General features: G+C 44.3%; 1 protein-coding gene across 1 annotated transcript in view; it reads left to right on the forward strand.

Annotated features, from left to right (window-relative positions):
• The window catches only part of MYO5B (myosin VB), a 403,095-nt gene that overhangs the window by 261,550 nt on the left and 116,616 nt on the right, over positions 1-24,929 (forward strand). Inside the window, exons 17-18 of the mRNA XM_030810458.1 lie at positions 1,091-1,177; positions 24,634-24,745. Of these exons, the coding sequence (XP_030666318.1) occupies positions 1,091-1,177; positions 24,634-24,745 (199 nt within the window). The remainder of the gene's footprint in view (positions 1-1,090; positions 1,178-24,633; positions 24,746-24,929) is intronic.

Here is a 24,929-nt window from a genome sequence, read left to right on the forward strand (position 1 = left end):
TCAATCTCCTGACCTCGTGATCCACCCATCTCAGCCTCCCAAAGTACTGGGATTACAGGCATGAGCCACGGCATCCGGCCCTTCTTATTAGTTTTTATGATTTGTGTTTAACAACCTCAGACAATTGCTCTCTGGCTTCCTTTGGCATTTTCACCATGTTTGTTACGTACTGTCTTGTATAAACTTTCCTCTTCAAGCGGGGATACTCAGAAAGCTCACACAGCATCTGGCTTTTTATTCTACAGTGCCATACTCAATATATGTGTAAAAACATACTGGGTTTGGAGTGCTAGCCTTAGCTTTGTAGGACATGTAAGTGGTTGAAAATGGTGCACACATCTCTGAAGACTGGAAAGTAATCTGTAATAATGTAAATGAAGTTCATCTACATGATTCTTAACTGAACAGCTGTTGTGATCATAGCTAACAACATACACAACGCATGTGCCCTATGCAGTGCTATGCACGGTTCCACCTGCTTTCAGGGACCATTACATTTCAGCTTCACACTAACCTGATAAAATAGGTACTGCTGTTTTCCCCCATTATATGGATGAGGGTACTGAGGCCCAAGGGGACCTGAAGTGACTTGCCCCAAAGTAGACACCCAGCTGGTAAGTGACCATGTCGTGATTGAAACCCAGATCTCCCTAGTCTAAAACTCACCTTGTAATGTTTGAGCCAAATAATGGTGCTAAGCGCATATGCTTGGGACAGTGAGTGAAGATGCATGCCCATGTGGATGAAAACAGTAAGAGCAGGCTCTGGAGAGGAGCAGGAATGATGAGTCTTAGAGGGTGGGGAGGATTCAGGTGGGCAAAGAAGAAGGGTATCCCAGGTGATAATAAGAATGTGCACAAAAGCCTCAGGCACAGAACAGAAGATGCTGAGATGGCTCAGGTGCCTGCACATTGGTGTCTTTTAGTCTATGCCTAATCCGTGACTTGAGCTCAAGGGTGCCTGATGAGCTGTAACTCAGTGGCAGCAGGTACTTCACATGCTGCAGGAAAAGATTCTTTTTTGTGTCTTTTTTGCAAATGTGGCCACTCATCTCTTGTCTTGCTTTTTTATTTTTTTTCTCCTTTGGCAGCTTTGACCCAAAGAGAGCAGTGCAGCAACTCAGAGCCTGCGGGGTGTTGGAGACGATTCGAATCAGTGCAGCTGGCTACCCATCCAGGTAACTAACGTGCCCGCCAGCTGCCTCCTGGGGCTGCCCTAGAGCAGCCAGAGTTTGGTTCCCCAGGGAGCCCTCTTGTGTACAGTCAGCCAGAAACAGATCCTTCAAAATGGTTCCCAAACACTGAGGCCCAAGCAGGATGCTGATGGAAATGAGACTCTCACATTAGCCTGAAAAATTGGGAAGGTTAGCAGTCACATCCTCTTGGCCGCTTTTCTCTAAAGTCCTTTTCAGATTTCAGATTTTTGGCATTGGTCTAAGTGATGAGCTAGCTAGAGTTGCAAAGAGGATTTCCCCTTCTCTCAACTCCTACCTTCTCCCCTTTACCATTCCCCCACCTTTTGTAACAGTGGGAAAATGTACGTATTTACCATCTTAACTACTTTTTAAATTTTTTCAATAGGTTTTTTGGGGGAACAAGTGGTGTTTGGTTACATGAATAACTTCTTCAGTGGTGATTTCTGAGATTTTGGTGCACCCATCACCCAAGCAGTATGCACTGTACCCAATGTGTAGTCTTTTATCCCTCACCATCACCCCCCTTTCCTCCAAGTCCTCAAAGTCCACTGTATCATTCTTATGCCTTTGCGTCCTCATAACTTAGCTCCCACTTATGAGTGAGAATGTACAATGTTTTGTTTTCCGTTCCTGAGTTACTTCACTTAGAATAATGGTCTCTAACTCCATCCAGGTTGCTGTGAATGCCATTATTTTGTTCCTTTTTATGGCTGAGTAGTACTTCATATATACGTACCACATTTTCTTTATCCACTCATTGACTGGGCGTGTGGGCTGGTTCCATATTTTTGCAATTGCAAATTCTGCTACTATAAACATGCATGTGCCGTTTCATATAACGACTTCTTTTCCTCTGGGTAGATACCTAATAGTGGGAGTACAGTGGCATGATCTGGGCTCACTGCAACCTCTGCCTCCTGTGTTCAAGTGATTCTTCTGCCTTAGCCTCCTGTGTAGCTGGGACTACAGGTGTGCACCACCACGTCTGGCTACTTTTTGCATTTTTAGAAAAGACGGAGTTTTACCATGTTGGCCAGGCTAGCCTCAAACTCCTGACCTCAGGTGATCCACCTGCCTCAGCTTCCCAAAGTGCTGGGATGACAGGCGTAAGCCACCATGCCCGGCCCAAATGGTAGATCTACTCTTGGTTCTTTAAGGAATAATCACACTGTTTTCCATAGCAGTTGTTCTAGTTTACATTCCCACCAGCAGTGTAAAAACATTCCCTTTTCACCACATCCATGCCAACATCTATTTTTTGATTTTTTAGTTATGGCCATTCTTGCAGGAGTACGGTGGTATCCCCTTGTGGTTTTGATTTGCATTTCCCTGATAATTGGTGATGTCGAGCATTTTTTCACATGTTTGTTGGCCATTTGTGTATCTTCTTTTGGGAATTGTTTTCTCATGTCCTTAGCCCACTTTTTGATGGGATTGTTTTATTTTTTCTTGCGACTTTGAGTTCCTTGTAGATTCTGGACATTAGTCCTTTGTTGGATGTATAGATTGAAAAGATTTTCTCCCACCCCGTGGGTTTTCTGTTTACTCTGGTGATTATTTCTTTTGCTGTGCAGAAGTTTTTTAGTTTAAGTCCCATCTATTTATCTTTGTTTTCATTGTGTTTGCTTTTGGGTTCTTGGTCATGAAGTCGTTGCCTAAGCCAATGTCTAGAAGGATTTTCCCAATGTTACCTTCTAGAGTTTTTATGGTTTCAGGTCTTAGATTTAAGTCTTTGATCCATCTTGAGTTGATTTTTGTATAGAGTAAGAGATGAGGATCCAATTTCATTCTTCTACACGTGGCTAGCCAATTATCCCAGCCCCATTTATCGAAAAGAGTGTCCTTTCCCCACTTTTTGTTTTTGCTTTGTCAAAGATCAGTTGACTGTCAGTATTTGGCCTTATTTCTGGGTTCTCAGTTCTGTTCCATTGGTCTATACGCCCGTTTTTATACCAATATCATGCTGTTTTGGTGACTATGGCCTTACAGTACAGTTTGAAGTTGGGTAATGTATTGTGTCCAGATTTGGGTTTTGTTTTGTTTTGTTTTTGCTAGTCTTGCTTTGGCAATGCAGGCTCTTTTTTGGTTCCATATGAATTTTAGGATTTTTTTTTTTTTTTAGTTCTGTGAAGAAATATGGTAGTATTTTGATGAAGATTGCATTGAATTTGTAGGTTGCTTTTGGCAGTATGATCATTTTTACAATATTGATTCTACCCATCCATGAGCGTGGGATGTGTTTCCATTTGTTTGTGTCATCTATGATTTCTTTCAGCAAAGTTTTGTTGTTTTCCTTGTAGAGGTCTTTCACCTCCTTGGTTACCATCTTAGCCACTTTTAAGTGTACAATTTAGTGGTATTAAGTACATTCCTATTTTTGTGCTATCATCACCATCCTCCATCTCTAGAACTCTTTTCATCTTGCAAAACTGAAACTGCGGCATTAGCAATATTTCCCTATTCTCTCTCCCCCAGTCCCTAGCAGGCACCTTTCTACTTTCTGTAAATCTGGTGATTCCAGGAACCTCATGTAAGTGGAATAATACAGTATTTGTCCTTTTGTGAGTGGCTTATTTCAGTTAGTATACCTTCAAGCTTCATCCATGTTGAAGCATGTGTCAGAACTTTCTTCCTTGTTAAGGCTGAGTAATATTCCATTGTATGGATATACCCCATTTTGCTTATCTATTCATTCCTCAATAGACTCCTTTAACTGTTAAGTATAGAATGAAATCTGTGGTGGGAAAATAAAGTTTCTTTGAGTTAAAAAATAACTATCATGCTCTGATTTGCCTTGCGGATAAGCCACTGAACCAGTCCAGAGCTTGTTGGAGCTATGCCAACACTGGATCCCCTCTGGACACTTGCCTGAAATAGGGGTGAAGGGTGGCTGGTGACCCCACTAGCTCTTGTGAATCACACTGCCTACCAGCGTCATGTAGACCAAACATCTGCCATTAATTGGAGCTGAGCTGAACAGTGTAGCAGCCCAGAGCCTGTCCCACTGGGACCTTCTGTCCTAACAACTTGCTCGTATCAGAAGGTGGAAGGAACCAGAAGTGGGAATGAAGGGATGTGATATGGGTTTCCCCTCCTCCCTGTCTTCTCTCCACCTGGCACTTTCCCACTCTAGTGGAGGAACCATTTCATATGCAGTGGTTAATTACCCATAAACAACATAACCACAAACAATTCCTAAATGTTTGGCCTGAGAAGGAAGCTGCTGGTGGAATTAGGAATTTACATTTGACCTGGAAAGTACAAGAGCTGTCAGTAATCTGCAACACCCGGGCAGCTTTTCAAAACCCAGCAGGTCCCAGCATTGTTCAGGATGAACCGCTCTAGCTAGTTGAAGGCTGTTGTTATTTTCTTTTCAACCACATCTGTCCCTGCTTAGAAAAAAGGACAGAGAGTGTCCTGGGGCTGCCTCTCATTTTTTGACCTTAGGGTCTGAACACAAATAGCTAACAACTCTGTTAATGAGGTGGGCCAAGCTTGTCAACTTAGATGAAGGCCTGGTACTCCTTTTCCCAGTCTGCCTTACAGTCTCCTACATTGGCCTTTTGATCGAAGGGATGGGGCTCAGGCAATGGGTGCAATAGTTCAGTTTTGAGTTCAAACCACTAGTCTGACAAATTAGACTGCCTTTCACTGCCTGCTTACAAGCCCAGGGTTCAGATCAGATATATCTTCATCCAATTTAAGAACTAGAAGAGGACCTTAGGGAGCTGTGGAGCTACTTGTTTTCAAACCATCTTCCACAGGCAGCTGGCTACACTCCTGCTCCTGGCTCTTGTATCTGCCAGGCTTCCAGGAGAGGACACACCTACAGAACACATTTCCTTATCCACTGTTTCTAAGAACTGTGCACTGCAACCCATTTATGGGTTAGGATATCAATTCAATGGGTTGTGTCAATGAAAAGAGTCAAACTATAGAATATTTGAAGAGATTTCTTCTGAGCCAAATATGAGTGACCAATGGCCCATGACACAGCCCTCAGGAGATCCTGAGAACATGTGTGCAAGGTGGTCAGGCCACAACTTGGTTTGATACATTTTAGAGAGACATGAAACATCACTCAACACATGTAAGATATACAATGGTTTGGTTCAGACAAGTGGGACAACTGGAAGGTGGGGGCTTCCAGGTCAGAGGCATATTCAAAGATTTTCTGATTGGCAATTGGTTGGGATATTATCAATAGAAAGGACTGTCTGGGTTATGATAAAGGGTGGTGGAGACCAAGGTTTTATCATGCAGATGAACTCTCCAGGTATCAGGCTTCAGAGAGAATAGATTATAAACGTTTCTTATCAGATTTAGAGTCTGTTCTATTAGTAATTCCAAAGGGAGGAGGGTATAATGAGGCATGCCCAGCTCCCCATTCCCAGCATGGCCTGAACTAGTGTTTTAGGTTAACTTTGGAATGCCCTTGGCTGTGAGGAGGGATCCATTCAGGTAGTTGGGGCTTTAGAATTTTATTTTTGTTTTACAGTTGTGACCAATACACTGTTTTTGTTTTTTTCATGAAATAACTTGGGGTGGAAAATGGGAGAGGGCAATTTGTGGGAGAAGGGACATTGTGGCATGGTCATAGTTCAGTGTTATCTATAGGGATGGGTGCATCAGGATGTAAAGTGCATGTTTACAAGTGAGGCACAGACAAGGAAGTGAACTGCTCAAGATTACCAACCTGGTTGGTGGTTGAGTTAGGCCTAGACCTGCCATTCCTCTGCCCCAAGCTATGTTGTTGCTGCTGCCAAGCATCTTACTGCTTGTGTGCAGGAAGTGTTACCATCCCAGCAAAGGTTTATCAGAGGATGAAGGGGTGAAGCAGGATCCTAAGAGACTGCCCTCTGGGGCTGGCTCCAAACCTGAGACTCAGTGCAAAACTCCCTCCTCTTTCCAGTTTGTGGGGGTCCAGACTTCAGAACTGTGGTCTGCCAGAGAGCTGAAAGAGCCTGGTAGTTGAATTCTTGGACTTTGGAGTCAGGCCTGGATTCAGTTATTGACTCCCACACTTCTTGGCTGGGTGACCTTGGAGAAGTAAATTAATCTCAATGAGCCTGGGTTTCCTTATCCTTAAAGAGAATGATCATACTCACTTGGTAGGTTGTTGTAAGGAATTAGATAATGTATCTAGAGTTCTCAGCCAGCACTGGACACTTGAGCATTTAGTAAGATGTTTATTACTTATTGGAATATGAACAAGAAGCTACCTCCCTATGGGTGTAACTATCTGGGTAGAATGTGTCTATCTCAGAACTTTCTGGTGGTGTTTTTGTGAAATCCCAACATGTGTGGCCACCTGAAAAGAGCATTCTGAAATTCCCAGACCTCTTCAAGCAATTAGAAAGCTCAGTTTAAAAAACATGTAAAGAAGTCTGTCAAAACAGACGGGAGCTGAATGTCCCATGTTAAACTGTTGAGAATCACTGTGCAAGAAAAATAGGGATTGCAGGTCCTCACAATCATCCCGTGCTGTACAGTGCAGAGGTCTGGAGGCGAGCAGAGAGACCCAAGGTGCTCATGGAGGACTTGTCAGGTAGGAGGTGTGAACATTAGGACCATGTCAAGCAGGGGAGAAGAAACAAGGGAAGCATGTGACAATGAGATATTCTAAGGCAGGTGGAGCCTCTGGGACCCCTCTCAGTATATAACGGGCCACCGATTTTACAAAGAACTTTTTAACAGAATGAATTGTTCAATAATAGAACAACAGACCTCACAGGATGTTGCTTCAAGGGTTTCTCCTTGGAGAACGTTAGGGAGGAGCTAGAAGTTGGATCTGATGTGGTTAACCATAGACCATGCTCAGGCAGAGGTCTATACACATCTCTGCCACCTCTGATTCACTGGCTGAGCTAGCTTGAAGCCTCACTGTGTGAAATCAGAGTGACAGTGTGTGTCGCCCACACTCCCACTGGTCTTGCTGTCTCCATGCAAAATGTTCTGTTTTAGAGGGGGAAGCCAGTGGGGAGAAGGTTTTCCTTCTAGGGGCTCACATGGGCTTTATGTAGAATGAGAACAGTTTCTGGCCTTTGTGGTGTCCTTCTCTCCTGGGAATCTTTCTCTTCCACATCTCATCCTGCACTGATCATCTGGCCCTGTGCTGCTTCCTGGGAGGGAATGAAATATGCAAGTCATGGGCCCTGCCCAGCAGGAGCCCACAGTCTCAGGGAAGTGATATGAGATTGAAACAGAACAACATATAACCAGATGCAAGGTTGTAGTGCAAGTGCAGGAGGAGCTGCAGCTTCACTGAGGAGTTGAGACTTGAGCTGGGCCTTGAAGGGTGGAGAGACTGCCTGCCAGGGAGCAACATTGATGCCTGGTGCTAGGAGCCACAGTAAGTTACAGAGGGCTTCTCTGGACGCTCACTGCCCTGTTCCTACTGCTTATTCCTCTAGTTGTAGCATGCTGGGAGACCAGGTGTGATTTTGCCTCATCCAGGCAACCTCATTTTTAGCAGCTAAAAGAATGCATTTCCCCAAAGTCTTTAGACCCATGTGGAAAATGGATTCTCCTACTGTTCATTCCACCTCGCTGCGAGTCAGAGCTGCCAGCAGAGTCAAGATGCCCACAACCCCTGGCCTCTTAAGGGGCAGCTGATAGCTGTCTTTTACTGCTATTCTAATTGTTTTGGACTTTTTTCTAGCAGATACTTACAAGTGCATTTGTACCATTTCTTTTTGTAATTACAGGTATTGTGGAAATTGTAGGGAAGGAAGGAATGACTGTATTTCTAGTATCACAGCAACTGTTCTCTAATTCTGTGAATTAAATGTGTGGACTTAGATCTAGAATGCTGCCTTCCATATCCTCCTGGCATTTGCCATCTTAGCAGGCTTTGCTAAAGGGTCAAAGAGAGGATTCCCTCCCCAAACTGCTGTTTGAAATGTTAACTTTTGGAAAGAGGCACTGTGTTTTGTGTCACTTTTGTTAGTACTGTATTGAGCTGCAGTCGAATCATCCTCACCATTTAATCCAGAGCCTAATCCTTTTCCTCTCACCGCAAGCAAGCCACAGCATGTAGGATGGCATTTACTTTGAGGATGAGTGGTGAGAGGGTGGGAAGCTATTACACCTGTAATATTTCGACTCAGCACCATTGCTTAATCTTCTCCACCTGCCAATCATGGTAGCAATTCGGAGTGATGTCACTGATTAAAATAATAATGCTACCTAACTGCTTAATCCAGGAGATTGTATCTGGGGATAAAGCAAGTGAGGTTTAGTGGATACTGTGTGCCCAAGAAGGTGTTAGCTACTGAAGGAAATATACAAGCGTAATGTGTGCTAGCTTCAGTGTGGAGTTGAGCAGTTATTTTGTTGATCTGACTTTAGGAGACCTTCATGGGACCAGAGGGACCTGAGTTGGGTGCTGGATAAATTGGGAGTTTTCTACAAAAATTCAGCTCTTTGGCTGCTGAAAACTCAACACAGCGAAGTGATTCAGCTCATGTTAGCTTGTCAAGTAACTATACAACTTTGCACAGCTGTTTCCAAAAGAAACTTCAATGGCCCTCTTTGATTAAGGGAATTACAATTTATGCCATCTCCAACAGTTCTTGTGTGGAAGCAGCCAGAGTGAGGGAGATGGCAAAGGAAAAGAAAATGTGTCATCCCAGGACTGCAGAAGCCTGTGATGAATTATCCACAGGGCTGCTCCCAAGAGCCCGAGCAGAGGGCTTTTTCAGCAGAGTTCCTGCGTCCAGCCTACCGATGCCCTGGAAGAAGAATTCTTACCCCCCTTCCCCAAATTAATACATGCCGGTTGCCACCAAAACCCACCAAGCCAGAGAGCAGGAATGCAGCATTGCAGGACAGCAGTGGCTGCCGGGTGTTCCTCAGCCTGCCCTCAGGCTTCCCTATACCTGTCTATTTTTATCCTCCCTGAGAATTACGGCTCTCTGTGAGTCTGATTTAAAATGAAAATGTATCACTCAATTTGAAATGCTGTGCAGTGGCTAAGAAATATGTCCATTGTTATGCACATAAAGCCCTGTGATAAATGCACTGCCCAGGAAAAGAGGCTTGTCCACCCGTCACCCAGCTCCTGGGTCTCGTGCCTGTGCAGTCATCTGTCTCCCTCTCCAGAGAGTCAGCAGCTTTGTGTCCTGGAGAAATTGTGAAGCAAATACTGCTTACCCCGAAAAGTGTGTGTGTGGCGGGGGGACTACTTGAATGTACAATGTTGATATTAAAAAACAAAAAAAAACAACAACAAAAAAACTCTGCATGAACTTGAGTTCTCCTCCACATCCTCCCACCTTCACTTCATAAAAGTGGCGCTTTCTGAAAAGACTTCCACTTCTTCCCCAACGTCCTTCTCCCCAATCCTGTAAAGGGTAAATAGCATGAGATTGGAGAACTAGAGGGAAGTTTTAGAAGTGGCCTGCTTCCTCTCCCTATTTAATCATGGTTGAATTTAAAACAGATGCACAGTTACTTCCCTTGCTATTAAACATCCCACAGAGGAAGAATAATACAGAACTGATTTTGAAGTGATATGAGTCATTATCTCAGGATCTCACAGCCTTTGGGTCTGGCTCTTTTGCCTGAGATCTGTCTTCATTCCTTTGGACTGGAGCCTGACCCAGGGGTTTTCACGCAAGGCTGCACGTCAGTCATGAGGACATACTCAGCAGTCTCAGAAGCTGGGCCCCCTCAGACCTATTAAGTCAGAGCCTGAGACTGACCCCTGAACATCTGCATTTTGACAAGTTTCCCCAGGTGATTTAAAAATGCATCCTGGGGGTGGAGCCAAGATGGCCGAATAGGAACAGCTCCGGTCTCCAGCTCCCAGCCCCAGCGACACAGAAGACGGGTGATTTCTGCATTTCTGCTTGAGGTACTGGTTTCATCTCACTAGGGAGTGCCTAACAGTGGGTGCAGGACAGTCGGTGAAGCGCACTGGGCGCGAGCCGAAGCAGGGCAAGGCATTGACTCACTCGGGAAGCGCAAGGGGTCAGGGAGTTCCCTTTCCTAGTCAAAGAAAGGGGAAGCAGACGGCACCTGGAATATCGGGTCAGTCCCACCCTAACTGCGCTTTTCCAACGGGCCTGGAAAACGGCACACTAGGAGATTGTGTCCCGCACCTGGCTCGGAGGGTCCTATGCCCACGGAGTCTCGCTAATTGCTAGCACAGCAGTCTGAGATCAAGCTGCGAGGCAGCAGCGAGGCTCGGGGAGGGGCGCCCGCCATTGCCCAGGCTTGCTTAGGTAAACAAAGCAGCCAGGAAGCTCGAACTGGGTGGAGCCCACCACAGCTCAAGGAGGCCTGCCTGCCTCTGTAGGCTCCACCTCTGGGGGCAGGGCACAGACAAACAAAAACTCTGCAAGAACTTCCACAGACTTAAATGTCCCTGTCTGACTGACAGCTTTGAAGAGAGTAGTGGTTCTCCCAGCACGCAGCTGGAGATCTGAGAACGGTCAGACTGCCTCCTAAAGTGGGTCCCTCACCCCTGAGCAGCCTAACTGGGAGGCACCCCCCCAGTAGGGACAGACTGACACCTCATTCAACCCGGTATTTCTCTGAGACAAAACTTTCAGAGGAACTATCAGACAGCTGAATTTGTGGTCTCACGAAAATCCGCTGTTCTGCAGCCACCGCTGCTGACACCCAGCCAAACAGGGTCTGGAGTGCACCTCTAGTAAACTCCAACAGACCTGCAGCTGAGGGTCCTGTCTGGCAGAAGGAAAACTAACAAACAGAAAGGACATCCACACCAAAAACCCATCTGTACATCACCATCATCAAAGACAAAAAGTAGATAAAACCACAAAGATGGGGAAAAAACAGACCAAAAAAACTGGAAACTCTAAAAAACAGAGCACCTCTCCTCCTCCAAAGGAACGCAGTTCCTCACCAGCAACGGAACAAAGCTGGATGGAGGATGACTTTGATGAGTTGAGAGAAGAAGGCTTCAGACGATCAAACTACTCTGAGCTACGAGAGGAAATTCAAAACAACAGCAAAGAAGTTAAAAACTTTGAAAAAAAATTAGAAGAATGGATAACTAGAATAACCAATGGAGAGAAGGGCTTCAAGGAGCTGATGGAGCTGAAAGCCAAGTTTCGAGAACTACGCGAAGATTGCAGAAGCCTCAGTAGAAGATGTGATCAACTGGAAGAAAGGGTATCGCTGATGGAAGATGAAATGAATGAAATGAAGAGAGAAGGGAAGTTTAGAGAAAAAAGGATAAAAAGAAATGAACAAAGCCTCCAAGAAATTTGGGACTATGTGAAAAGACCAAACCTACATCTGATTGGTGTACCTGAAAATGATGGGGAGAATGGAACCAAGTTGGAAAACACTCTGCAAGATATTATCCAGGAGAACTTCCCCAATCTAGCAAGGCAGGCCAGCATTCAGATTCAGGAAATACAGAGAACGCCACAAAGATACTCCTCGAGAAGGGCAACTCCAAGACACATTATTGTCAGATTCACCAAAGTTGAAATGAAAGAAAAAATGTTAAGGGCAGCCAGAGAGAAAGGTCGGGTTACCCACAAAGGGAAGCCCATCAGACTAACAGCTGATCTCTCAGCAGAAACTCTACAAGCCAGAAGAGAGTGGGGGCCGATATTCAACATTCTTAAAGAAAAGAATTTTCAACCCAGAATCTCCTATCCCGCCAAACTAAGCTTCATAAGTGAAGGAGAAATAAAACACTTTACAGACAAGCAAACGCTGAGTGATTTTGTCACCACCAGGCCTGCCCTAAAAGAGCTCCTGAAGGAAGCACTAAACATGGAAAGGAACAACCGGTACCAGCCACTGCAAAAACATGCCAAATTGTAAAGACCATCGAGACTAGGAAGAAACTATAGCAACTAACGAGCAAAATAACCAACTAACATCATAATGACAGGATCAGATTCACACATAACAATATTAACGTTAAATGTAAATGGGCTAAATGCTCCAATCAAAAGACACAGACTGGCAAACTGGATAAGGAGTCAGGACCCATCAGTGTGCTGTATTCAGGAAACCCATCTCACCTGCAGAGACACACATAGACTCAAAATAAAGGGATGGTGGAAGATCTATCAAGCAACTGGAAAACAAAAAAAGGCAGGGGTTGCAATCCTAGTCTCTGATAAAATAGACTTTAAACCAACAAAGATCAAAAGAGACAAAGAAGGCCATTACATAATGGTAAAGGGATCAATTCATCAAGAAGAGCTAACTATCCTAAATATATATGCACCCAACACAGGAGCACCCAGATTCATAAAGCAAGTCCTGAGTGACCTACAAAGGGACTTAAACTCCCACACAATAATAATGGGAGATTTTAACACCCCACTGTCAGCATTAGACAGATCAACGAGACAGAAAGTTAACAAGGATATCCAGGAATTGAACTCAGCTCTACATAAAGTGGACCTAATAGACATCTACAGAACTCTCCACCCCAAGTCAACAGAATATACATTTTTTTCAGCACCACACCTATTCCAAAATTGACCACATAGTTGGAAGTAAAGCTCTCCTCAGCAAATGTAAAAGAACAGAAATTATAACAAACTGTCTCTCAGACCACAGTGCAATCAAACTAGAACTCAGGATTAAGAAACTCACTCAAAACCGCTCTACTACATGGAAACTGAACAACCTGCTCCTGAATGACTATTGGGTACATAATGAAATGAAGGCAGAAATAAAGATGTTCTTTGAAACCAACGAGAACAAAGACACAACATACCAGAATCTCTGGGACACATTCAAAGCAGTGTGTAGAGGGAAATTTGTAGCACTAAATGCCCACAAGAGAAAGCAGGAAAGATCCAAAATTGACTCCCTAACATCACAATTAAAAGAACTAGAAAAGCAAGAGCAAACACATTCAAAGCTAGCAGAAGGCTAGAAATAACTAAAATCAGAGCAGAACTGAAGGAAATAGAGACACAAAAAACCCTTCAAAAAATTAATGAATCCAGGAGCTGGTTTTTTGAAAAGATCAACAAAATTGATGGACCGCTAGCAAGACTAATAAAGAAGAAAAGAGAGAAGAATCAAATAGATGCAATAAAAAACGAAAAAGGGGATATCACCACCGATCCCACAGAAATACAATCTACCATCAGAGAATACTACAAACACCTCTATGCAAATAAACTAGAAAATCTAGAAGAAATGGATAAATTCCTCGACAAATACACCCTCCCAAGACTAAACCAGGAAGAAGTTGAATCTCTGAATAGACCAATAACAGGTTCTGAAATTGTGGCAATAATCAATAGCTTACCAACCAAAAAGAGTCCAGGACCTGATGGATTCACAGCCGAATTCTACCAGAGGTACAAGGAGGAACTGGTACCATTCCTTCTGAAACTATTCCAATCGATAGAAAAAGAGGGAATCCTCCCTAACACATTTTATGAAGCCAGCATCGTCCTGATACCAAAGCCTGGCAGAGACATAACCAAAAAAGAGAATTTCAGACCAATATCCTTGATGAACATTGATGCAAAAATCCTCAATAAAATACTGGCAAACCGAATCCAGCAGCACATCAAAAAGCTTATCCACCATGATCAAGTGGGCTTCATCCCTGGGATGCAAGGCTGGTTCAATATACACAAATCAATAAATGTAATCCAACATATAAACAGAACCAAAGACAAAAACCACATGATTATCTCAATAGATGCAGAAAAGGCCTTTGACAAAATTCAACAACCCTTCATGCTAAAAACTCTCAATAAATTAGGTATTGATGGGACGTATCTCAAAATAATAAGAGCTATCTACGACAAACCCACAGCCAATATCATACTGAATGGGCAAAAACTGGAAGCATTCCCTCTGAAAACTGGCACAAGACAGGGATGCCCTCTCTCACCGCTCCTGTTCAACATAGTGCTGGAAGTTCTGGCCAGAGCAATCAGGCAGGAGAAGGAAATAAAAGGTATTCAATTAGGAAAAGAGGAAGTCAAATTGTCCCTGTTTGCAGATGACATGATTGTATATCTAGAAAACCCCATTGTCTCAGCCCAAAATCTCCTTAAGCTGATTAGCAACTTCAGCGAAGTCTCAGGATACAAAATTAATGTACAAAAATCACAAGCATTCTTGTACACCAATAACAGACAAACAGAGAGCCAAATCATGAGTGAACTCCCATTCACAGTTGCTTCAAAGAGAATAAAATACCTAGGAATCCAACTTACAAGGGATGTGAAGGACCTCTTCCAGGAGAACTACAAACCACTGCTCAATGAAATAAAAGAGGATACAAACAAATGGAAGAACATTCCATGCTCATGGGTTGGAAGAATCAATATCGTGAAAATGGCCATACTGCCCAAGGTAATTTATAGATTCAATGCCATCCCCATCAAGCTACCAATGACTTTCTTCACAGAATTGGAAAAAACTACTTTAAAGTTCATATGGAACCAAAAAAGAGCCCGCATCGCCAAGTCAATCCTAAGCCAAAAGAACAAAGCTGGAGGCATCACGCTACCTGACTTTAAACTATACTACAAGGCTACAGTAACCAAAACAGCATGGTACTGGTACCACAACAGAGACATAGATCAATGGAACAGAACAGAGTCCTCAGAAATGATGCCACATAGCTACAACTATCTGATCTTTGACAAACCTGACAAAAACAAGAAATGGGGAAAGGATTCCCTATTTAATAAATGGTGCTGGGAAAACTGGCTAGCCATATGTAGAAAGCTGCAACTGGATCCCTTCCTTACACCTTATACAAAAATTAATTCAAGATGGATTAAAGACTTATATGTTAGACCTAAAACCATTAAAATCCTACAAGAAAACCTAGGCAATACCATTCAGGACATAGGCGTGGGCAAGGACTTCATGTCTAAAACACCAAAAGCAATGGCAACAAAAGCCAAAATCGACAAATGGGATCTCATTAAACTAAAGAGCTTCTGCACAGCAAAAGAAACTATCATCAGAATGAACAGGCAACCTACAGAATGGGAGAAAATTTTTGCAACCTAGTCATCTGACAAAGGGCTAATATCCAGAATCTATAATGAACTCAAACAAATTTACAAGAAAAAAACAAACAACCCCATCAAAAAGTGGGCAGAGGACATGAACAGACACTTCTCAAAAGAAGACATTTATGCAGCCAGAAAACACATGAAGAAATGCTCATCATCACTGGCCATCAGAGAAATGCAAATCAAAACCACAGTGAGATACCATCTCACACCAGTTAGAATGGCCATCATTAAAAAATCAGGAAACAACAGGTGCTGGAGAGGATGTGGAGAAATAGGAACACTTTTACACTGTTGGTGGGACTGTAAACTAGTTCAACCATTGTGGAAGTCAGTGTGGCGATTCCTCAGGGATCTCGAACTAGAAATACCATTTGACCCAGCCATCCCATTACTGGGTATATACCCAAAGGACTATAAATCATGCTGCTATAAAGACACATGCACACGTATGTTTATTGCGGCACTATTCACAATAGCAAAGAGTTGGAACCAACCCAAATGTCCAACAACGATAGACTGGATTAAGAAAATGTGGCACATATACACCATGGAATACTATGCAGCCATAAAAAATGATGAGTTCGTGTCCTTTGTAGGGACATGGATGAAACTGGAAAACATCATTCTCAGTAAACTATCGCAAGGACAAAAAACCAAACACCGCATGTTCTCACTCATAGGTGGGAATTGAACAATGAGAACTCATGGACACAGGAAGGGGAACATCACACTCCGGGGACTGTTGTGGGGTGGGGGGAGGGGGGAGGGACAGCATTAGGAGATACACCTAATGCTAAATGACGAGTTAATGGGTGCAGGAAATCAACATGGCACATGGATACATATGTAACAAACCTGCACGTTGTGCACATGTACCCTAAAACCCTAAAGTATAATAAAAATAAATAAATAAAAAAATAAAAATAAAAATGCATCCTGCCTTAAAATTATTACCCTGAAGGCATGTGTTGGCCCCTGGGTAAACTACAAGCCACTTCGTCACATCCAGGCAGTGTTAGGATGGATTGTGTTTTCCTGTGTCCTCGCTTTGTGTCTCAGCTCCAACTCGGAGCCAGTGGGGAGGAATTGTGTTTCCTTCCCTCTGCAACAAAGTTCTTCAGGCTTCAGATCTAGGGCCACTAATGGGGCTGAGCCTGTGTTCCCCTAGGAGGCCCAGGACATAGTTGGGGCATAAAGGGAAAGGCAAACATGGAGTGTTTCTGATGGTGTGAGTGCTGGGTGAGCACCTGACAATCTTTGCACTAGGAACCCCTCCGTGAGTTTCAGAGCTGAAAAATCGTATGTATTACTTTATAAAGGCCACCCACAAACCTCTTATGTTTTCATCATGTTATCTTTTCAAAATTTAGATATAATTTTTCTACTATAAAATTCACCCCTTTAAAGTATGCAATTTCAGTTATTTTCATTATATACAGAGTTATACAACCTTCACCACTGTCTAATTTCAGAATGTTTTTATCACCCCAGAAGGAAACCCTGTGCCCATTAATAGTCCCTGCTCCCAGCCCCTGGCAAGCGCTAACCTACTTTCTATTTCTATAGATTTGCCCAGTTTGGATTTTTCATATAAATGGAATCATATAATATGTGTCCTTTTGTGTCTGGCTGTTTTTTCTCAGGGCTGTTTTCAAGATGTATCCATGCGCAGCATCCATCGGTAGTTTATTCCTTTATATTGCTGAATATTATTTCATCAGATAGATGCAGCATATTTTATATTATCTGTTCATCAGTGGATGGATGTTTGGTTGTTTCTACTTTTGGGGAAGTAAGAATGCTGCTATGAACACTTGTGTACATGTTTTTGTGTAGACACATTTTTTCTCTTGAGGATATACCTTGGAGTGGAATTGTTGTGTCATATGGTAACGCTCTCCTCTTCTGAGGATCTTCCATATTGTTTTCCACAGTGGCTGTACCATTTTGCATTCTCACCAGCACTGTGCATGAGGGTTCCCGTTTCTGTGCATTCTCATCAACATTTGTTCTTGTCTGTCCTTTTCATTATAGCCATTCTGGGGGGTGTGAAGAGGTATCTTGTGATTTTGATTGGCGTTTTCCTGATGACTAATGATGTTGAGCATCTTTCATGTGCTTGGCCATTTGTACATCTTCTTTGGAGAAATGTCTATTGATCTCCTTTGCCCATTTTTTTTTATTGGATTACTTGTTGAGTTATAGGAGTTCTTTTTATATATTAAGAATATGAGAACCTTATAAGACATACGACTTGCAAATATTTTCTTCCATTCTGTGAACCATCTTTTCAATTCCTTAATAGCGTTCTTTGAAGCACAAAAGCTTTTAATTTTGAAGAAATCTGTTTATTTCTTTGGTTGTGCATTAGGTGTCATTGCATTAAGTTGTGCATTGCCTAACCCAAGGTCACAAAGACTAACATCTATGTTTTCTTCCAAGAGTTTTACTGTTTTAGGACTTTGATCCATTTTGAGTTAATTTATGTGTAAGAAGTGAAGTAAAAGCCCATTCTCATTCTTTTGTATGCATTTATCCATTTGTCCCAGGACCATTTGTTGAAAGGATCACATTGATCATTGAGAAAGGCAAGGTAGACAGTGACAACTTCATTTAAGGGATAAAGAAATATACCTGAGAAAAGTTAAGTAATCAGATCAAGTCCTCCAGATAGAAAAGGGTAGAGCCACCATACTGCATGTCCACAGGTTAAGGATGCCTGTTCCTGTGAGCCTTTGAAAAGGTGTCCCTCTCTTCTCTGATTTTGGCCTCTTATGTCCCTTTAGAAATTTTGTCCATCCTTAGTACACTTCCAAGGGAAACTCTTGTATCCAGCATCATCTATTTCTCTGCTGATTTGTTCCTTCAAAAAGGAAAAGAAGTGTATGTTGCTTGGTGGCATAACGAAGATTATCCATGTCTCAATATCCAGAGAGAGCCTGTTGGTCCTGGTAGGTATGCCTCACAGCATGGCCAAACAATTCTGCCCCACAAATTGCTGTTGGTTTCCATGTGAGACCTTGTAGGGAACAAAGTCCCACTGAGGCTCATAGGTTCCTGTAAGGCTGTTTAACTAGAAAAGAAGCATACCTCTTGCATTCCACCTCCATGTGACCAGGAATCCTCCATCTAGGTTCCATGATGGTATAGTGGAGTACCTAAAAGGATGGGTTGACCCACCTAATTCTGACCGGAAGAGCCCTGAGGGATTCTTTACCATTTTCTAAGTGAAACTTAGGTTACCCATCAGGACATCTTTAGGGATTCTTTTTGTGGACTGATGTCACAGAAGTTGTGTGACTTAGAGCCTTATGCCATGGTCTTACTGGAGGGACTCTAGGGTTTGTCTGATCCAGCCAGTCCCCTCATGAGGAAACATGCCCGAGGGAGAAGCAGCACAAAGTGCTGTAACTCTGCAGCTACATACCATCTGTCCACATTGGTCCATTGGGGCCCTTGCAAGCAGGCATTTAGTTCTGCAGAATATTTGCACGTGCAGATGGTTAAATCCGGTGTTAGGCTCTATATGGGAGCTCCGTTAGCCAAACAACATCCCAAAGCTACTGTGCTTCCTGCATCATTCTTAGCAGCCGTGTTACCACTCCCTGCCTTGAGCCTGAGGAGCTCATTACAAGGAAACATCTTTCCAGACTGGTGGGTTCTGCTGAATGCCTGTCCTGGCTCATCCCATATTGGCCTTTGTTACTGTCTCTGATCTCTCCCTCTTCCTACCAGGAAGCAGTCACAGGTCCTGAGCTTCTCCCATACACCCTGTTGTGACTCCTTGACCCTGTCAGGGCGCCTGCTCCCCAGCAAGCTAGAGGTGCTCCAGGTGAAGAAGGCCTTGATTCTGGAGGAAGCATGCCACTGAAGTCCAGAATGCTCAGCCAGGCCCCTGACAAGCAAGTCAGAATCCAGGGAGAGCAGGGCTGAGTAAGAATTATGTTCCTGGAGTCACTAGACTTGGGATGAGGGCTCTTCTCCCACCATTAATATGGAATGGAATGGAAGAGCAGCCAAGCCAGGATTGGGTGACTGGGTTAAAAGACGCCTCCTGGCCAGTGAGCCACAGAGCCACACTGAGTGGGGAAAGCCGTCTCCATGGCCATCTGATGAGGGTGGGGGTCGTGCTGTGGAGGCGATGGAAGTCGAGAAGGTGTCCTGTTCTTCTGGAGTAAACGTTTTACAAACCGTGTTCTGGATTAAATGTTTTACAAACATTTGGGAGCATTTTTGATGTCTCAGTGAATGGGGTCGGGGATAATGATCCAAAGGTGCTGCGTGGTGTTAGGACTGTCCCATACCCAAGGGTGCTGCCCCAAAGCCAGTAGCACCCTCTGTGAGAAACACTGGTAGAAAAGGTTTAACGTGTTGAATGGTCAGGAGAATACCCATTTTTAAAACTGTAATTGCAACTGAATATAAAGACACCATAACAATAGGTGCTATAAGGGTTAAACGTGGATCAGAGAGAGACTTGAAGGAGAGGAGCTGCCTCTGCACGAACATATCCACAACACGAGGTGGAATGCTCTCTGTCCCACAGTGGACTCGGGAATAGCTGAAATGCTGTGAGAGGGGGAGATTCCATCATGGCAGCCTCAAGAAACCCTGGACAGCCCGTGGTCTTCATGAGTGGGCTGTTCCAGCTTTAGGTGATTGCAGTGAACACACACCCAAAGGTCCCCACCAAATCAGAAAGTCCCTTTGAAAAGTTCTATTTTTGGAAAAAGAATCACAAGTTCTCTTGAGCTTTACTTTGAAGATTTTCCTCTTAAAGGTGAGGGAGCCTTTCTTGTGAGAGTTTTATCTCTGAGGGTTTTCTCACAGAAATCCACAGAAAGGAGAATTCACATTTGATGCCGGGTCCTTCGGGGAGTGACATATTTACAGCCCTTATGCACAGACCCCATAGTGGGTACCAACCTCTCTTGGTCCCTCCTGAGGGTGTCCCCACCCTCATGGCCACAAAGCGATAGTGGTGCTTCTCAGTGGACAGTTTGCCTTCACACAGGAGCTGGCATCTCCTTTCCCCTCAGCTTCTCTGCACGCTTTGTCTGTGGTACAGCTGTGCGTGAAGGACACCTTTGTAAGAAAAGGGGAAGGGAGTGGCTTAGGCAGGAAACAAGATAATTCTGGTCTTTGGAAGCTTTGGAGCTCTCCATACGCCCCATCTCCTGAACTCCCTGGCTACTAAAGCCCTGTGGTGCTTGTATGAGGTGGGTGATGTTCTCTCCACTGTACAGGTAGGGGAGGGAAGGCATCTAGGCTGGGACTGGCCCCAGTCACTCTGCTGGCTGGCATCAGAGCCAGGCTTCTGTCCTTCTGTTCTCCAGGCTCGTCCTGTACTGGCCTTGATGTCTTTGCAGCCACAGCTTCTCACTCTAGTAATTTCCTTGAGTTATGGATCTGTCAGCAGTAAGAGGTTTTCAAATTAGAAGCATTTAAGGTTTTTAGCCCAGCTAAATGATGCTTTAATTATTTCCCCAGTGAAATTGCAAACTCTTAAGGAGAACTAAAACAAGTGTGTACTCAAATAACCATGGTGCATAATATGGGCAATGCCCTCAGACACATGGAAGGAAAGGGCAGGGCAGCTTTAAAAGGGGAGCCTGCACCTGAGCGGGTGGGTCAGCAAAGCCGAAAGAGTCAAAGATGGATGGCGAGCGCAGGGACCAAGGGGACTCGGACTCTGTGAGGCCCTTTTTCATATGGTTTCTTCCACCTGATTCTTACCCAAATCCATCTTACCCCAAGAGAAGTGTCTATATTTAAAACTTGGGGGCCAAGACAGGAAGAGCCTGGGAGAAATTCAGCCATGCTGGCATGTGTTAAAACGCACATCGGATGGGCAGTTTGTCGGCTCTGGCTCTCTTTTCCCCAGGCTTCCTGCATTAAGTTGTTCAAGTATGGGTCAGGGTTTAGGAGTGTTCTGGATATTTGCTGTACATGATAAAATAATTAAAACAGCATATAGCTAGGCAAATAAACTTAAATGTTTCCATTTTTAAAGCCTCCTGTTAATCAGTGACTCAATGGGTTTGGTTCACAGTCTTTCCACTACTAGAGGGACAGGAAATAGTTTCTGCTCGGTGAGCAAAGGGCAGAGCAGCCCTTTCCCAGGCCATAAGGCAGAGGCCTCAGTGCTCTAAGTGCCCTGCACCCTTCCTTCTGAAGGGTATCCACATGGACCTGATGAGCAGGGCCTTGTAAAGACTCATGAGCTCTGAGCAGAATACGGGCTCTTGTTCCCTTGTGCCACTACGTGCGTGACAGATGGGACCAATTAAAGAGGGAACGGGCATAGAGACAAAGTAGGTTAGTGGTTGCCAGGATCTGTGAAGAGGGGAGAATAGGGCAGAATAGGGTGTGATAGTTGCCCAACTTTGCAAATATACTAACAATTATTGTACACTCCAAAGGGCTATATTTTACAGTATGTGAGTTATAGCTCAAACTTAATTTTATAATGGTAAGGAGCCATTTTACATAGAGAAAAAAAAGGAAAAGGGAGAGATGTCATTTTATTATTTGCTCTTATACTCACCCCTTCTCTGAGACCCATGGCTGTGTTAGACATCTTCCACCAGACCAAGAAAGGTGTTTGCAAAGGAGCAATGAGGAGGGGGAAGACAAGGAGCTCAGCCTCCATTTTCCTTCTCATCCCAGGCTGCTGGGAGGGACAAGGCCTCCTAGGAACCCAAGGGCCGCAATGCTGGAAGATCTAGAGCTCTAAGAGAACCTGCTCCGGAGCACGGTGTGCCCCTACTGCCCACCATGCTGCAGCTGAATCCAAAGCTGTATGTGATACTCCACAGTACTTGTTTCTTTTTCTTTTTTTGAGACAAAGTCTCTGTCACGCAGGCTGGAGTGCAGTGGCATGATCTCGGCTCACTGCAGCCTCCACCTCCTGGGTTCAAGTGATTCTCCTGCCTCAGCCTCCTGAGTAGCTGGGACTACAGGCATCCACCACCATGCCCAGCTAATTTTTGTACTTTTAGTAGAGACAGGGTTTCACTATGTTGGCCAGGCTGGTCTTGAACTCCTGACCTCAAGTGATCCACCCACCTCAGTCTCCCAAAGTGCTGGGATTACAGGTGTGAGCCACCACACCTGGCCAAACTTTTACCTTGTTTCTTTGGGCAACATTTTTAAAGGGCCCTCTTAAAAGGCAGAAGTGCTCCAGGAGAAGGGGTACAATCCACTTACTCTCTTTTAATATCTCAAAATAGTGAGTTTACCTGAGTATGAGATGGGAGAGTTCCCTGGCCCCCCTTCACAGGGTGTGCTACGGGGGTGTGGCTCTCTGTTTGCTGCTGTAAGCTCAAACCCCTTATGGAATGGGGAGCAGGCAGAAGGGCAGGTGCAGAAACCGGGGCAAGCCCTTTAGGGCTCTAGCCCCACAGCAGCATCTAGGGGTGGGAGCCTGCGACTCCTGAAGCCCCAATGTCACAGTGCTGTTTTAGCTCTGCCATCAGTGGATGGCTTAAGTGTTAACCAGCTCAGTGCCCACTTGGTACCCGGGCTCTTGTCCAGGGTCCTGGAAGAATCGGGTCACACATGGACTTGAAGGATGGTTGCTGGGGGGTGGTTATTGAGTGGTGGAGGTGGCTCGTAGCGAGATGGATGGGGAGCTGGAAGCGGGGGATAGAGTGGGAAGATGATCTTCCCTGGAGTTTCGCCATCCAGTGGCTGAACTCCTCTCCCACCACCCCCAGGTGAACTCCTGTCAGTGTTCAGATGCTCTTTCTCTTCTCTCTTTCTGTCGTGCTGTTCTGCCATTGATCTGCTTGTCTCTTTGTCTCCTTATCTGCCTTTGGAGCCTGGGGTTTGGAGTTTATATGGGTATAGGATAGGGGGTGTGGTGAGCCAAAAGGCAACTTTTGGTCGCAAAAACAGGAATGCCCATCCTCATTTAGGGCCACGGGTATCCAGGCTTGAGGGTAGGGCCTTTGCCAGGGAACCGTCCTCTTCTGTCCAGTATTTCCCTGTCTCCTGTCCATATCAGGTAGTTGGACAGTTATATAAATTACTTCCACGTGAGGGGTATGGACAGCACATGCCTCGGAAGAAGAGAGTGGGTGGGGGGCTGCCTGTACACCTCCACTGAGGACACAGAGAAAGTGGGGATAGGCTGGACTGACCTTCAGAGGGATGTAGAGTGAAAATTCGAAGTCTCCTTAGAGTAGGGATTGTGCTGAGTCACTACATGACTATATGAAGAAGTTGTTGAATACCTCCCAAAAATTGAAAGAAGAATCAGTTTCAGGAGAATGAGCATATGTATGAATCGAGACCACCTTAATGAGAAAGGGACAGACCCTACCTGGAAATAGCAGATTTGCTCATCGGAAAGACTGCATTTGTTTAAGTAGAGATCATTTCAGAGGCCAAGGGGAAAACTTAAGGCTTTCTTTAAAGATTCCCCTCCCACACAGACCAAAACAGCACTCACCTACATAGGTAGGGGTGTTGTAAATGCTCTTAATTATGTGAATTGCTGGACATTTTCTTTACAGTGGGCCTGTATTACTCTAATAATCAGAAAAAAATCACAAGCAAAATCTACTTTGGGGAGAAAAATGGTTCCTTCTATACTGATTAAAACATAAACCATGTTATCTCTCCAGGGGTTAGGATACAGCCACTTGTTATTTGTTAATGTACATATTTCTGCATTTAAAAAGCTGTTTACAATGAGCAGTATTCTATAAGAAAACCAACATTTGAAAATAAAGCTGTGCTCCAGGTAAGGCTCCTGCTTCTGAGGAGTGGAGCACTGCATGCTTGGGCAGTATATTAGACTGTTCTCATGCTGCTAATAAAGACATTATCGAGACTGGGTAATTTATAAAGAAAAGGAGCTTTAATGGACTCACAGTTCCACATGGCTGGAGAGGACTCACAATCATGGCGGCAGACAAAGGAAGAGCAAAGGAACATCTTACATGGCGGCAGGCAAGAGAATGAGAACCAAATGAAAGGGGAAACCCCTTGTAAAACCACCAGATCTCATGAGACTTATTCACTACCACCAGAACAGTATGGGGGAAACCACACCCATGATTCAGTTATCTCCCACTGGGTATCTCCCTCAACACATGAGAATTATGGGAGGTACAATTCACAATGAGATTTGGGTGGGGACACAGCCAAACCATATCAGGCATAAACTTCCTGATTAGTCCTCTAAAAAGTATCTTCAAAACTCACCTTTTTTCCAGCCCTCCAGCCACAATTCCAAGAATCACCTTCACACTGAAATTCTTGGAGGGCCCTGGGGAGGACAAAACTCCCTTGGGACTGTTCTGCTGCTCTGAGAATGACTTTGTGCCACAGTGTTTACCCCATGGGGAACTGTCTGAGGTCACTCATGGCTTTTGTGTGGCCAAGAGGCAGGATGTGTCACCTGACACCCCTTTGCTTTCCCTCCAGGTGGGCCTACCATGACTTTTTCAACCGGTATCGGGTGCTGGTCAAGAAGAGAGAGCTCGCCAACACAGACAAAAAGGCCATCTGCAGGTCTGTCCTCGAGAACCTCATCAAGGTGAGCCACACAGCCCAGCTGCAGGAGAGGCCTGACCAGGGCCCCTAAAGATTGAAGGGGTGGCATTGTTATCTACATTTTTTTTTTTTTTGGTCTTCATCCTTCTTACTGAATCTATTTCTGGGATATTAATCCATTTTCCTACATCAGTGACTAGAAAAAAAAAGCACCTGTTCACCTAACT

This window comes from Nomascus leucogenys, chromosome 4 (genome assembly GCF_006542625.1).
Source record: "Nomascus leucogenys isolate Asia chromosome 4, Asia_NLE_v1, whole genome shotgun sequence".
Lineage (NCBI taxonomy): Eukaryota > Metazoa > Chordata > Mammalia > Primates > Hylobatidae > Nomascus > Nomascus leucogenys.